The sequence below is a fragment of the Rhyacophila brunnea genome, unplaced genomic scaffold (assembly GCF_057557595.1).
Source record: "Rhyacophila brunnea isolate RB1 unplaced genomic scaffold, BYU_Rbru_1.0 scaffold_6, whole genome shotgun sequence".
NCBI lineage: Eukaryota > Metazoa > Arthropoda > Insecta > Trichoptera > Rhyacophilidae > Rhyacophila > Rhyacophila brunnea.
In genome coordinates this window covers 20122768-20139719 of record NW_028233276.1, presented here as the reverse complement: position 1 = coordinate 20139719, position 16952 = coordinate 20122768, and the positions used below count along the sequence as shown (strand labels likewise).

Here is a 16952-nt window from a genome sequence, read left to right as displayed (position 1 = left end):
TTCACTCTGTGTGCTTCCATGAACCTATTTTTATTTTTCTTATTTTATTATTGTATTATTTACTCACATTACCCTATATTTTTATTTGAAAATTGTTAACAGTTACTTTAAGAATTTATAATTTATCATGTTCCTTATATGTAAAATAAATAAATTTGAATTTGAATGTTGCATTAAGCGTTTATGTTTCACATGCATACGTAAGCACAGGTAGCACACATTGGTCTCGATCCCTTTATGCTTAAGATACAATGGGAGTCACTTCCGAAGATACAATGCAGGTGCCCAGAAGCTTTGGAATAAGTAAGATTATGTTTATAAATACCTACATACCTATATTTTACATATATATTCAACTATAGGTATTATTAATAGGGATATACGTAATGGTAATATTAAAGAAGAAAATTGTGGGTAGTTCATTAGCATTGATATATTAATATATCAATGTTTAATAGCAATAAAATATTGATGTACATACGGAATATTATTAGATTGAAATAATATTTAAATTTGAGATTGACTGTGAAGGAGAACTAAAAAAATTAAAACTCGATTATAATCACTTTATATCTAGTCTACTTTATACCTATAGCAAATACATACATTAAAAACATAATATTTTTATTTTATTTTGTCTTCTCCAGTAAATGGATCCCAGTTTTCGATTCCAACGAGCTTGCAAGAAACTTCCCAAAGTCTATCAGCTATTTGGGGATCCATGGCTTCTTTGGTCGGGTTTATGGGAATGCAATCACTGAAAAAATACATATAAGTATTAGATGCCATTTGCACAACTCACATTTTTTTTTAAATGAGTCGTATAAGTAAAAATAGTTCACGCAAAAATAGATAAAACGTATCAAACAGGGAACTCAGAAATAATGGGAACTGAAATACATAACGGGTAAGGCGAAGCAGGTAACCGACTCGAGTAAGGAAGAATCCGGGTTAAACTTACACAGTGTTAAGAATACGTTTTACGTCGAATACTAAAAACTGCTCTCGGTTTATGCATTTACGCTCATTTAATGTTGGTGTATTACACACACTATTGCACGTGCATAATGCGTGCTTCATTTTCGTAGGACGCCACACATTCTAAACCCTGCATCAAGATGCGGCGTATTGAATATAGCCTATGGGTATTCTATTTATTATCTGTTCTGTGGTATCAAACTACTGGCATAACCTAACCTAAAAGTTGTTGATAATAATACGGATTGAATAATCGTTTACAAATCAAATTCGAATAATTATTGAAGTTATACTTCTTAAGGCGCGTTTGGAAAATCAGATCAGAGTGAATTTTTGGCGTGTGACATGTAACACATAATTTATTTTTTCACACGAAAAAAATCGCACTCAATTGGATTCGAACCACGATTGTTCGGCTATCAGCCGAACGCACGCCACAGTATGATAATGCAATCGTGGCGATTATACAGTATAATATTATGGTTTATTCCGTTGCCTAGGCAGCGAATTTATTATTATATGTACGAAGAATTGTTCCGTTGCCAAGGAAACGAATTAACTATTGTCGGCCATTTGCAATTCCTTACGTAAACAAACGATTAAACGTCAGATTGACATTTGTTACTTTAAAAATAAAAAAAACGAGAAACCATTATATAATTTAGTAATATAAGTTAAAGTGTATAGAAATAAACCAACGGCGTTCCAATAAGCGGTCCTTTTTCTTGAGTGTGTAATTTAACAAGATACTCGTAATTAAGAGATAGTCGAATAATCTAGGTTATCACAAGTTTTGTTTTTGTTTTTGTTTTGTTACGCCAAGGAAGTATAACTTCTAACGCGCGTAGATAAGTACACACACCGATATTATTTTCAATCTAAAAGCTATCCAAATACATGTCGCTGATAATGAATGATTCATTTCAATGCAAACTATTTGAATACATTTTTAAACGCGCAAATTATAACAATAATAATATTATATTCCCCATTTCTTAATAAATACTTTTATAAGAAGTGGGTTTTCCGTTTTCCATAATAGTGATAAGCATTGTCGGCACTTTTACATTATTCCAATAGTCAACCTTATTTTACTATAAATAAATATCTCCAATGTAATATTACAATTATTATTACGGAATAAAATTTGTCATTACATGACAAACGCTGCGTGTATGTAAAATTCGTTAAATTAAAAATAATTATAGCTTTACAGAGATATTAAAATGTACCTATCTTTTAATATAATCTGCTCATATTATATTATATGTCAAATTTCTATACCAAACGAAGTTCTTTAGTTTCAGTGACAGCTAGCGGAATTTTCCGAAACTACGGGTTCCATGACAAAACAGAACAGTGACAAAACAGAACATGACAAAACAGAACATGACAAAACAGAACAACGATAAATATAACTATGACCTTTCAGGAAAAATATAAATTTAATATTGAAATTGTCCTATCTCTATTATGTTGATGGATTTTTAATAGCACCGATTTTCAATACGCCATAATAAATCAAATTATTTACCTAATTTCTGCATTCCTAACCGCTAGAAAGCCTCAAATAAACGGGACTTCCTCTTAATCAATATAATATGTTCTAAATGATTGGGTGACTAGGTACAACGAAATAATGACCTGACCTGACCTAACCTAACCTAAATAGATTCCACAAAAAAATATGTTTCATTTTTCCCCTGGCTGTTCTGTTTTGTCACTGTTCTGTTTTGTCATGTTCTGTTTTGTCCGGTTACAGATATTAGCATAAGTATGTACCTATAATATAGTCCTGACTCCTTGGCACACTTCTCGTCGACGGCGCAATAAATTGATGTCTGTGCTCCTAGTTCCGGAGACTTAATCATCCACTTCAAAGCGTGGAAGAGGTAGGTCATCCCAGGGACGAAAGCAGTATCAAAATGTCTCCCGAGATCCGTAGCGATCACTCCGGGGTGAAGTGAATATGTCGTAACTCCTTCGATGTTATGAGCCTAAAAACGACCAATTAGGCATAAATTGTTTTATCATATATAAGCTTCAGTTATATCATAATATATATAATTATAAGTTATATCATCATATACATAAGCATAAATGATAATACAGCCTCGTAGATATTAGGCAGATGTAGATATTAGGGGTATTTTAGGATCAGTATTTATTAAAAATCGGGATCCCGGAAGTATATTGGTACTAAATCGAACTTTTGCAATGGTTAAGTGCAAAAAAGCACGTTATAGGTATACATTGTTTAATTAATTATAATTGATCAGTAAAGAAGTTTTATAATCCTATAAAAAATGTTCTAATCCATTATTCCAAGAAATAAGTACGTATACTTGATTCAAACAAGTTTTCAGAAAATCTTTAACGAATCTCGATTATTATGATGAAATCTATAATAACGTGTACACGTGCATGGATTTACTGGCAGCAATAATGCGTATTTTAAACTATCATGACAATAACTGTTTACACGTAAAAGTGCTGACTGTCTCTCGAATCTCATTCTTCAAGAGTAAACGAGACACGATTTTATCATTTTATATTTTATCATTTGACATGTAATGAAAATCGGTTAACCCCAATATGAGTACAGTTCGATTTTTCTAGTTGGCAGGTTCGCCACTACCGTTCTGCTGCGCAGGTGCAAATCGAAAAAATCCCTACTGTCGCATGAAAATTCAGAAGTTTCCAAACTTTTTTGATTCATGCATGCAAGCTTGCAACTACAGGATAATACATGTTTATCCATACACTTTCTTGTTATGGCCGCGATAATACTAATACTGTCAACAGTAAATCCATGCAGTGTAAACGGGGTACAAGGTTAACTAAATTCTACATAAAGAGTAATAAAGGGTAGATATTTATGAGAACATCTGACTGGTGACATAATACGAAATTCGTGAATTAGACAAACTCGACGATTTTGTCATAAATATAAAATCACAATGATATAAATCGTAACTTACATAAATTTTAATATTTTTTGTTTACCTACTTGGAAACTGTTCTCGAAATCCAAATATTTACTGATCAAGAAATCGGGTGGGATTCTGAGATTTACGATACCTACCGAAATTGCAACCTCTAATAGATAGGTATATTAAATAATAAAATATATTATGAAAATAACTGGTCACCTTGAGTTTGCTAGCCAAAGCTTTGGTGAATAGAATATTTGCCAATTTGCTCTGAGAATATGCTGGTAGTGGTTTGTATAGTTTTTTATCAAACATTAAGTCATCAAAATCTATAGTTCCATCTGAAATAATAAGTAAAGAATAATTTTATTAATCGCTCAATTTCTTCAGTGTATTGAATTACATGCAATTATTATTATATTAGGCGGTCAGGATGCTTATAGTCCAGATCATCATCAATAAAAGATAAATGTATATTAGTATTGTTATAAAATATTATTAGGTGTAAGATGTGCGCTGTCAACTGGGCGCCACGACAGTTGGACGCCGCACTGTCGAATGAAATAAATAGACGTTCGTTACGATTTTATGCAAAAAGTAGACGACGAACCTACTACTTGGTATTTTTAATTTATTTTGCTCTTGACATAATGTTTTTATTTCGGATTGAGAATTATACCTGAGGCTTTATACAAAAATAAAAGAGCTCTCTTTTCGTTGGAACTTAAAATATGCACAATTAAATCATTATTTACGTGTGCATATTTAAATTTTCACCAGGTAATAAATGGTAATATAATAATTTAAATTTAAATAATAATAATAATATTAAATATATATTTTAGTACCTTTAAGTACCTATAATTCACGAACGTCCATATAATTTCGAATGCCATTCGATTGTGTGGCACCCAGTTATCCCGGTGCCGAACCGTCCCAGACCCCGTTAAATATGCAACTTACATTTATGTACCATAGACGAAACTGTCACAATTCTGGCTGGGGTAGACCTGATAATTAGAGGAAGAAGTAGAAGAGTAAATAGAAAATGTGCTAAGTGATTAGTCCCAATTTGTGTCTCAAATCCATCTTCAGTCTTTCCTTCGGGACATGTCATTATTCCAGCATTTTTAATGACCAAATTGATCTGACTTTCCGTTGAAATGATGGTCTTGGCACATTCATGTACTGAATCCAAAGAGTTTAAGTCCAATTTTATCACTTGAATTGACCCAAGTCCCGTTTCGTTTTGGCACTTATTCTGGATGTCTTCATAAGCTTCGTTTGCTTTTTGGATATTTCGACATGCCATTAGAACTCGTGCTCCTAAAAACAATATATGATGTGAATGAGAAATCCTACTAAGAATAATTATTACTAATCGATTATGGTTGAGAAGGTCTGATTTTGGTAGATATAATATCACTATATTATGTGAAATTTGACCTACCTGTTACAAAAAAGAAAATAACTGATGGTTAGACTCATTGGACCTTGTTATCCATGTCAAAATGTTTATTAAAAACCCAGTAGTAGTGGTATTTAGGGTACTACTGTACCACCAGATCACCATCAATTAACTCGAAAGCTTTCATTCAGAAGTGTAACAATACTTACAAATGACGATCTGACAAAAGTATGGTTGGCAAACTCCGAAAATATTAAAAACAATTAATTTGACTTACTGACCTCGTCTGTAAAAGTCGATCACTGTCTCCTTTCCGATTCCCGAGTTACATCCTGTAACAACGGCAGTTTTTCCATCCAGCCGAACCTTACTGTAACATCTTCCACTGAAGAATGGCATAATATTTCAGGGTCTGAAAGAAAAATGGCACGTGTAAAAATAACTGTACCAACTCTCAATAATGGCCACACAATCATCAATAACTTCAAAAGACTATGCGTATAGGTAAGCTAAACAAGGATTTTGTAAGAAAAATACACGCTAGGCGAACACTAAAGTACCTATGCTCAATATACTACTGACCTGTTTTGCATATATAATCTACTAATACACAAAAATATTGTCTTATAATATGGTTGTATCCGATTACACCGTCTACGTCAGAGGTCGACAGCTTCGTGTATTATGGGCAATTTAAATAATGTTTAACTTCGTCCACTTGTTAAATAAATAAATACAAACAGTACATTGACATTCTAACGTAGGTAATCTAGAACAAGATCAGTTTTGTCAGCTTAGTATTTTTAGGTGTGATTTTGAATTTAGATTTCTCTCAGTACCTACATCATATTTTATGTATTAAGTTATCATTAAAATGTGATTTTAAAGGTACTTTAAAAGGTCACAAAATTATTAAAAAATGGTAGGTATATTGTTTCTAATTTTAAAAAAACGTTGATTTTCCTAACAAATATATAAATTAATATAACTTTGAATCCTTTTTTATTTATATCAATTAGAGCTTTGGTATTGTGGCCACATAAAAGATCAATTTGACATACTTAAATAAAAAAAAATCAAGTTATACGCATTTGATTTATATAAAAATCTATAGTTTTTAAATAAATAAAAAATACGTCAAAACTATGACATTTTCAAAAATCGTTTTGTGACCTTTTAATGAACTTATCAAAACAAAAAATATTCCAAAAATGCGATGTAGTAATAAAACTCTGACTTTTTTCTATAAGTATATAATATGTTTACTTTTAACTAAATTTTTTGTTTAAAAGATTAAGTTATTAGTAAAATGTATTAAATTGCCGGTAGGTAATGCTAAAAACATTACTCTCCGCGTTAACAATGTTTGAAGTCCTCATTAACAATAATTGGTTTCAAAAACAATAATATTCTTCACTTCTTACACTTCAAATAATTCTAGGACTAAAATTTGACCATTACAGTCACAATAATTAATTAAAATTATACAATATGAAGTTATTCGGCCCTCATAAAATCATCGTTGAAATGTTTTAAATATGGCAAGAGTAAAGTTGTCGGCATACGACTTTCTAGCTCATAACATACAGTTTAATTAAACAAACATATTCTCAGAATCTTTATGAAATATATGTATCACCTACTCCAAGGAAATTCGATAAAAACAAATTTGCAAGAGATATTTTTTTTCACTATGTACCTATCTCGTTAGATGACAGATACGGAGAAACATTTAGCCAAAAGTGCATTTTATACTATAAAACTCTGACTTTTTTCTATAAGTATATAATATGTTTACTTTTAACTAAATTTTTTGTTTAAAAGATTAAGTTATTAGTAAAATGTATTAAATTGCAGGTAAGTATTGCTAAATACGTTACTTTCCGCGTTAACAATGTTTGAAGTCGTCATTAACAATAATTGGTTTCAAAAAAAAAATTAAGCCCTGACGGCTAAAATTATTAAACATGGAACATGCTTTGCCTACTGATTCTCTGAATGCTGGTTGTCCAGATTCGAAAGAAAATAAAATAAATTGCGGGGCGCGGGATTATACGTCATTCCCGAAGCGCCGTTCGCGGCTAACTGGAGTCTCTCGCGGCCGTGCTACTTTTGTGACTATTTTTCATTATATTTTTCACGCCTGTACGATTTTTCGTAAATAATCCGCCTGGGAGGTCAAGACAAAGGAATGTATCCAATATCCATGCTAACAATATTTGCATCAATTAAAAAAACAAGTTGTTGAAAAAACAAATCGTATTAATCAGTGTTTACCAAATGGGGTTCCGCGGGGGTTACAGGTTGTTGTTGTATTAGAATTAGATAATGTTACAAAAGAATCGAAGAAGACGACCTAAACATATTTCAATTTCACTTCAAATAGTGCTAGGACACCGCGGTCTAGATTAATAATTTTCAGTCACAATAATTTAAAATTATATAAATTAAGTTATTCGGCCCTGGTAAAATCGTCGTTAGAATGGTTTAAATGCAGCAAAAGTAGTCGACATATTAATGTAAGTAAATATAATGAAATATATTTATTACTCCAAAGAAAAATGATAACATTTTATTGCAAGAGATCTTGTTAGATGACAGATAAGGAGAAACGTTTAGCCAGTAGCACATTTTTATTATAACACGCCACGCTAAAATATTTAAGGGGTTTCGTTATTTTGTACAACATATAATAAAGGGTTATTTGGCTACATTTAATTGGGAATCGCTGGTGTAACAGAAAAAAATAACTCTTTATAAGTTTTCTTTTATTGAGGAATCACTCTTTTTTTATGTTGTCTGCAGGTACAATCATTTTTTATAAATCACAATGAACAGAAAAATCGTATTTTATTTAGCGATCCGTTTTCATATTTTAATTCACAATACAGCCCTTCAGACAAAAAATCTAGACTACTAGTATAATATATTATTTAAGCTTTGAACAATGTTGAAAACTTTTAGAAACGTATGACAGAGTTCGTTTTTAAGCTGAAAATGATGAGTTCAATGGATTAGTTGCATAAAAAATAATGATGCGTCTGTCACCATTTTATCGTGATATCACGTGAAACAAACAAACGTTACAGATAGTAGGTAGAATGGTGTCAAATTCTTGTGGCAGTGCAGGCGACTCATTTAGGTCTAACAACGTCCCAAAGTGATTTCGTCGTGGCCATATTGCCAGAATAATCTTTACTTCCTCTAACTATCCGATAGGTATTTAAAAAAATATATTTAATATTGACAAGAAAACCTATGTTAACTGCTTCCTAGTTCCATAAATGGTCGTTACATATTCTAAAATATACAATTTTATTCCCAATAATTTTAAATTAAGTTTTTTTTTTTTACTAATTATTACAAATTTTCTTATCAATTTTTAATCACTAATACTGTGTTTCATTGTTACCAATAAATTCAATTCAATGTATTGCTGTACAATTTATTAATTATTTAAATTAAGACGTACGTTTACAAACAATACTGTTGTATAATTTGTTAGCGGACATAGATGTTATTGGTATGGACTAACAAACGGCGTCGACAATAAAATGGTTTCCAAACTCTGGTTGATACCTGACACTTCTTTACTCAAGGCAACAAACTTCGCGTAGTTCCTACCAACTCAATTATTTTAATATTGTGACCGATGAAAAACACTGCACAAGCACACTTGAGATAATTTTGAATTCAAGCCTTAGTCCTCAGTAGACGCCATGGTAGATTTTCTTTAGCGTAGATAACGCCATAGATTCGTCATAAAATTTAAAAGGGGGCCTCAAAATAATTCAAACCAGCCATACAAGTACTAAATTATACCAACATATTTAAAATATGTGTATTTCTAACAAATTGAGTATAGGTTTATATCACGTCAGGCTCACCAGACACCAATAGCGAAGGCGAAGGCGGCTGGTCAATGCACTCCCTAGAGATGTAGACATTTTTAGCGATTCATTATGTATTTTGTTTTTAAAATTCTGTGTTATCGTTTAATTTATATTTTTCTTGAATTATTATTGTTTATTTATTTTATTTCTTTTGCTATGAAATTAGTTTTTGCTTTGTTTTTTTTTCATTACAAAGTTGATTTGCCTGCACTTGTTTATTCTAATTGTCATGTTGTGATCGTAATGAATTAATAATTTATTATGTACTCAATGTGTCTTTTTTAAATAAACTATACAAAACCTCTTTTCGACTTACATCAAACGGGTCTATAACAAAACCACTCAAATAGATAGGTACTACTTGTAGTTATACAAAAACGTGTACCACGAATATTATTACGTATCACTATAATTCTCAATAATAATTAATTTAGATTAAAGGAGGTTATTTCTGATATTTATTGTATTTTTTATCGAAGAGAGTCTCAAAGTCAGTCAGTGGGGGGGGGCCTTCAGGTCCATAAATCCGCCACTGGTTAACGGTATGAATTAAAAACGCACTAAAACAAAATTAAAGTCACACTTACGACTTCCTCGAACCACAATCAATACCTCGTAAATCCTTACATCGTTATTCTGCAAAACTCCTCCCCAATGATAAATAAAAATAGTGGAAATTATTATTTGGTCAATTAATTTAGAGAAAAAAACAGATAAAACGACTACAACGTTTTCGTCACTAGCAAAAGTACAAACTAAGTACGTTTAAAATATGCACAACGTTGCGGAGTTACGTTCCGACAGTGCTCGCCAACTATTTATCACTGATGATCTGTGGACTATCACTCTGTGGGATCACTAAAAAGACTATGGCCTGTTTCAGACGGGACACCGGTGTCGCGCTCGAAATAATATAGGAGGCCTTTGTATTCGAATAAAGGGGCCTGTGTATTATATTTATGAATGTCCCAGAGCTAACAAACAAACAAACAAACATAGAATACTGAAATGCCATTCTGCTTTCCATAGAAACGCACTATATATTAATAATTTAGTTGCTAGGACCATCCCCTTAGCAACCAATAATAGTGGATTGGATTACGGATTTCTTCCGCAATAACTTTTCATACAAAACAGAATTAACTGAAAATGAATTCAATTATACTTGATGGCTAAAAGTATTAAAGGAATGCATTGGCATCGTGTTCTGATATATTCTAAAAGTTTTAAATGTCTAGCTAGTCGGGAAGTTAGCTAAAAATCGATTGCAAGATTTGTACTGGATAAACAACCAGCGGACAAACAAGAATACGAGCTAAGAAAAACGTGGTAAAATACATAAGGATCACCACAATGATTTTGAAAAATACGCATCTACATAATATGAGTTTGGATTTTTCCGACGAAGCGAGTGCCTACGCGCTTCGATAACAACTGTCTCTGCATCGCATAATCTTTCTTTTAGAGTACTAATATTAAATGCATATAAAAATCCGCAATAGGTACTGTATTATGAAAATCGAAATCGCCTACATATGGCTATATTCTGGATAGTTTTTTAATTACGAGCTTAGGAATCATGTTTAAAACTTTTGAATTAAGTATACCACAATATCCTCCAAACATTTTAAAATATTGGAAGCCAGGAGAATGGTACTTGTATTCAATATCTTCAAAAACAGTTGAGCAGCGCTGTCATTGGTTTCGTAATAATTGGATTATAGATAAAGTGAAGAAGTCCGTCTAAGAACGTATAAAATAAGCATTTGCCTAAACCTACTTACACACTTCTAGGTGTATGGTAAATGCGGCTAAAATTCAAATAGAATCTGAGGAAAATATGAGTGTCTTGTGGCCAAAAATGTTCAATACAGTAGAATATAACCCAGAGTCGGTCCTAGTAAGTACGATGCCCGTTTGGAATCCCACATTAGATATTATATCCCTGTTATGTGATAATACATTAATCATAAATAGTGAACGAAGCTTACAAACAATATCTCGAGAAACAAGAAACTAGTAAGCTAGAAATTTCATAATGATAATCTCAAGAATGCATCAGAATAGGTTTTGGTCATAATTATTCTCTCAAATTAGATATCAATTTATTGTCGGCACGTGCTTCTTAGTGAAAAATTCTCTATTATTGCCCGGCAAAACCCATGCTCGCGACACCTATAACCGCGATGCAGAACCATACTTAGGCAAATAAGTCCGTATGATACGCGCCTATCTAAAGGTTTGTTCGGACTGTTTCAGTGATTTAGTCGAGTAGCGAGTGATTTGGTAAATAAACGTGTCTGAACAGACAAATTTAGACGAATAGTTTAGTAAAATCATCAGTCCAGTCGATCCATTTTATTCTATTATTTCGGCCGAGTAGCGACTCCTACCACCTCTCACTAAATACTAAACAAGCCACGAAACAAGTCTGAACAGGCGAGTTCATTAGTCGCCGACTGCCGTAGAAATAGCACAGCGTTTGAGCGAAGATACTACTCGAAATAATATAACTTATAATTATAATTCAATGCGACAAACATTAAGATAACCGTCGCGAACGTGTATTGACACTTTTCAGTTACTAATTCACTAAAACACTTGACCGGCCCGAACCGATCTTATGAGAGCAATATTGGAAACAGAATCATACGTGCTATAGTACGTATTATTATGTTATTAGGTACTAATTCCACGGGAAAAAGGCAGTGGCCAGAACAAAACCATTTAAAATACGGTCAAAACACGCCTAAGTCGAGCTAAATTAGAAACTCTGGTTGGTGTCAGTGGCGCACTCAGGATTTAACATTGGGGGGGGGGGCAAGGAGGAGAATGTAAATTAGTCCCATAGGCTCTTTTTCTTCTTCATATAATTATTTTTACATATTTTCACAATACATGGCTGCATATTTGTACAGTTTCTCCTAGTTTTTACTAAATCTAACTTGGAATCAGCGACTGGCGGATTGGAAGTGACTATCAGCGACCATGCTGGACATGTGCGCCTAGTATGCTAAAACATTACTCAAATAATATCGGCTACCCGCTTGGTCTAGAGAGCTAAAATATTTTTATTAGACTTTTTTTACTATTAAAGCTAATTTATTATGTGTGTTTATCTCACTTATCTGGTCAACCCGACACGCCGGGCCCCCCACAACCCGGACCCCCAGGCTAGAGCCCTATCAGCCCTCTCCAGTTATAACCTACACCACTCCGGAATTCGGGTGGACACCGAGAATTTTTTGACAGTTCCATTAAGGATTGGGTTTCTAAAAAAACCCGACTTAGTGTTTCGAAATTTTTGTGTTAGAAATTAAAATCTAAGAATTTTTTCTAAAAAGGGTGCTGGAGAATTACAAATCATTTTTTTGCCGTGTTTTTATTTGTCTAAGCCGAACGTATATTTTATTGGCTTTCAATTTCAATGTTTAAAATCATTCTGATAATTTTCATGTTTGGGGGGTGCCAGGGCCCCTGTCACTAGATTTTTTGATTGTCCGCTGATTACACCGTGACATCAAATTGATCATGGAAAAAGCATTTATCACATTATTTACGTTATTTGCTGTCATGTGACGATTATCTTTGTAACTTATTACTTATTGTCATGGCGAAGTAGGGAGGAATTCAACCAGTCGAAGCCTTACTCCCAGCTTGGATATAATAATATTTTATACAAAATGTATCTAACTAATATTGGCGGAAGACATGAAAAAAAAGTTTCAAAATTATCAATTTCTTAATGTAAATACATCTAAAATTAAATTAATTTACTCCATTCTTTTTTCCAACTTCGCTAATAATGCGGTGAAAAGCGAAGATTTTCTTTGACACATAATATGACGCAATTTATTTGTCAGAAGATTTAAAAGAGGACCTAGAAACAGTTGAAATTGGTCATTCAATAATACCAAAATCTTACATATTTCTCATAAATTGATATGAAATATTACCGAAAGCCTAGAAAAATATATAATACAACCACTCAAAACTCTAACAAAATCATTCAGTGCGTTTTACCTATACGCCTCTAAGCCTGCTACTGCATTATAATATACTCTGTGTTACCTGCTTCCAAAATTCATTCCCTGTAGCATAACAAAATCCAACATTTACTTTCAAAAGTCTTAAGTATCATTGAATCTCTTTTTACGTTTTATTGCACTTTGTCTTTTGCTTCGTAATTGAGATTATCTGGAAACTTTAATAAAATACATTGCATTTCACTTACCTATTCAAAATTATATTTCTTCTTCTTCTTCGGCCATATCCGCCCCTTAGTTTGAGCATATGGAGACCTCGAGGCGCCTCCAAAAATCCTTGTCGCTCGCCAGCCGTCAAACCAACATCTCGTGGCTCCGCCGAATAAACTCTATATCGGCGGTGTTTTGTAAAAAGGGCGAATCAACCATTTTGGCGAAATCGAGATTTTAATGAAAATACAACATGTACTCCACTAGCTTTATTCTGTAAAAACGGCGAATTTTTATCTCCACAGAAAAGTACTTAAAAACGATAATTGACTAAAATTAAATTAATTAAAATTACGAAATAAAAAGCAAATGTGACATATTAGGCCTTTTAAAATATTATATAATAATACCTATTATAATGACAGTATTCTTTCTAAGCTTTATTATAAACTTGTAAGATATTTATAATCATCTACAGGTAAAAAACAAATAAATGTCAAAAGTTAAAAATCCTCCTCCTGTAAAGTAGCATTTTGGTTAATTCGCCCTTTTTACAAAACACCGACGATATATAGTATTGAGCGGCCTTCCGGGACGCCGGAATCCGGTAGACTTGAAAAACAAGCAGGCTAGGTTGAAGTTCTCTTCTGGCATCCACAACACGTGGCCGAGCCAGGTCCAACGTCGCCTCTTCACTCTCAGCGTGATGAGAGGCTGCTTGGTGTGTTCTCTTATCCCCTCGTTACTTCTAAAACCATACCACCACCGCACACCCAGTATCCGTCGCAAACATCTGATTTCGAAGCTCAGTATACGATTGCTTTGAGCCTTCGTAAGGTTCATCATTCGCTACCGCAAAGCATCACCGTCAAAATACAAACGTCAAATAGGCGGCATGTGGTTTTGACCGTGTAAAATCGTGAGTCCCAGATACTCCGCATCTAATTGAATGTTTCGGATAGCTCTCTCTCTCTCTGCAAAATCGCATCTCCCGTGATGTGTACCTCCAGGGATTTGAAGCTGTCAATGCTCTCGATGTTTTGCCCCTCACTAATCATACGGAATTCTGGATCAGGATTCCTTATTTAAACAAAAATGTTTTGATAGAAGACAATTATTCCAAATCTACATTTCTTGACCGCAGTAATCTTCTTACTGCATTCATTCTTTACAATAAACGGTTCCATAGTCATAAAAGAACAGCATTATCATATTTTTTAAACATAAATTGTACCAACATATTTTTGTTACAAATATATGATTTGTACACGGATTTTTGAGAGTACTGTGTAAATCCGCCCCCATTGCGAAGGCAATGCGAACCGAGAATTAAAGCCAATTGATTGTGGATATTTTCAATATACATTTTCACATATAATACGCCAGTGAGTATGGTTGCCCCAATCGCACAATTATGCGTTTAATGACTTCATAACCAAACGCACATAATTCATTGCACTGCTTTAGTGAATCCAATTTCTTCAACAGTATAATAGAGACAACAACATTGAGCATTCTTTTGTGCTGTTTAAGAAATGAATAGGATAACTGATTAACTTCATTATATTCTCAATTGAATCAATTGAACGTGCTGACGTCTCGTGAATGAAGAAAATAATTTCACCGACTACATCGATATTGTTGGTCAGTTTTAACCAACTCGTATCTGCAATGTGTTGAGTAGTATTTCGACAAACATTCTTTAATGATACTGCTAATGTTTGGGCATAATTTGCTTAATCTTAATAACATAATCATATTTTTCCAGTTGCCATAACAAATCATCTTCCAATTTCTTTATACCGTCCACTTTACATGTACCTAATCTACTCAAATTATATAAAATCAATACTTAGGTATAGATTTATTTACCAGTGATTCAATTAGTTTTAGTGAATAGTATAGAATAGTTTCGGTAATACGCTGTCGCTATTGTAATTATTGGTCCTCCTAAAAACTAGTTATGAAATAAAACCAATAAATATCTTTTATTGTAAACATAACAAAAACTTAATTTGACATTATAAACAATATATTATGACAAAGTAAACAACAACCATTAAGAAATAAATAAAGAATTTTCTTCTTTAATATAATATACAAATTCTTTCGTATCATAGTTTATTATTAATAGTTAGTATCAACCAGTGGCGAAGACTCCATATTAGGCGATTATTTAAAGCCTACCATCTTAAGAAAAATATTTTTTAATTTTATATTGACATATTAAATAATATTATCACATAATAATATATTCAATATGCCCAACGACATCTATCGTATAATTGTAATAATAATTTTACGATCTTTTCCACTATTTCAATAAGCACCATTTATGGTATGTCTAGAAGGTTTCAAAAAATAAGCGACATCTCGTTTCGCTTCACATATTGTATGGATTACGTTCGCGTGAATCGAAAACCTTTTTTAATGAAGTTTGTTTCTCATAATTTCAAGACGTCTGCGGCGGCCCATATAAATTGGTTAGCTATTAAAGGAGCGCTTACATTTTACGTAAGTGCACATTTATTCAAAATAATTTATAAGATAATTTTAAAAAAATATTTCTAGGCATTCAATCACATATAAATATTGATTGTTGTTAAAAATAATAAATAATTTATCTCGCGATTTTTATTTGTCAGTTAGTTTATTCATAGACTAAGACAATTTATTCAGCCAATTATGTAAGTTGAAATCTGATATTGTATCTAAGTCTGTGTTTTAAATATAGAAGTATTTTAAAATGTCTAGTTTACGGGTTAAATTATAAATTGTTATGGAACAGATTCACAACAACGGATATTTTCAATATATTTTGAGCGTATCTTGCGTTTATATTTAAGAAAATACATAATTCAAATTCATTGCTTAATTGTATACCATCAGTGAGCTTTTGAAATTTCATCGGGTTTTGTGTACCTACCTATTCATCAGTAGTAATGTCGGATTGTCTTCTTATTTACCGTAAATACATCTAACAAGTGTGCTTTCTCCACAGCCTACCTGTTTCAAAAAGTCACCCTTCGCCACTGGTATCAACGTTTAGTCATGGCGTCCGGGATTTTTCGGAAATAGGTGGATGTTTGTCAATCTTCGAGTCGTGCAAAAATTACTTGTTTGTCTAATCTACGCCTCAGTTTAAAGCGCGGGGATTCCCATGATCTATTTACAATAGGAACCGAGTGATATAACAGGGTCACGTGTGCTTCCTCGTGGTTAATTTTAAAACGACTTTAACGTAAGGTTAAATAGGAATGGGCATTGCTCCCTCTTCAAAATCTAAATGAAAATATATTTTTACAACTAAACTTCCACGCTTTATACATTTTCAAGATTTAATATCCATGGTACTATGGTGCGATCGATCAATATACAATAACATGCCTGCTATATTCCTTAAACACTGTGTCTTATCAGATATGTAATTCTGCTATCTTCAAGATACCCCATCGCAAGATAGGTGTGGAGTTTCATGACACTGTCTATCGTGTGATTAACCCAATTAATAGCGCCATTCAGATTTATTTGTGGGTTAAGTTTA

The 16952-nt window shown here is 32.7% G+C and overlaps 1 protein-coding gene across 3 annotated transcripts; it reads right to left on the bottom strand.

The window, feature by feature from the left end:
- Positions 1–410: 410 nt before the first annotated feature.
- On the bottom strand, positions 411–14533 carry LOC147065368 (retinol dehydrogenase 13-like). Of its 3 annotated transcripts, none has more exons than XM_085956342.1 (6): positions 13447–14533; positions 5601–5731; positions 4875–5237; positions 4131–4252; positions 2761–2975; positions 411–757 (listed from the first exon to the last, which is right to left on the bottom strand). In XM_085956342.1, exons 2-6 carry the CDS (start codon positions 5716–5718, stop codon positions 625–627), a joined length of 951 nt encoding a protein of 316 aa, XP_085812468.1. In that variant the 5' UTR covers positions 5719–5731; positions 13447–14533; the 3' UTR covers positions 411–624. The 3 variants fall into 3 exon arrangements, with proteins under 3 accessions (XP_085812468.1, XP_085812467.1, XP_085812469.1); XM_085956341.1 differs by lacking the exon at positions 13447–14533 and adding an exon at positions 9800–10038; XM_085956343.1 differs by lacking the exon at positions 13447–14533 and having other exon boundaries at positions 5601–5784.
- Positions 14534–16952: the final 2419 nt, after the last annotated feature.

What these genes read in the sequence shown, in the direction of transcription:
- LOC147065368 (XM_085956342.1), bottom strand. Translation starts at nt 5,718, where the DNA reads ATGCCATTCTTCAGTGGAAGATGTTACAGTAAGGTTCGGCTGGATGGA. An exon ending in GATCGACTTTTACAGACGAG is followed by an intron (nt 5,238 to 5,600) that starts GTCAGTAAGTCA and finishes TATTGTTTTTAG; the next exon opens with GAGCACGAGTTCTAATGGCA. An exon ending in TTCGTCTATGGTACATAAAT is followed by an intron (nt 4,253 to 4,874) that starts GTAAGTTGCATA and finishes TTATTATTTCAG; the next exon opens with ATGGAACTATAGATTTTGAT.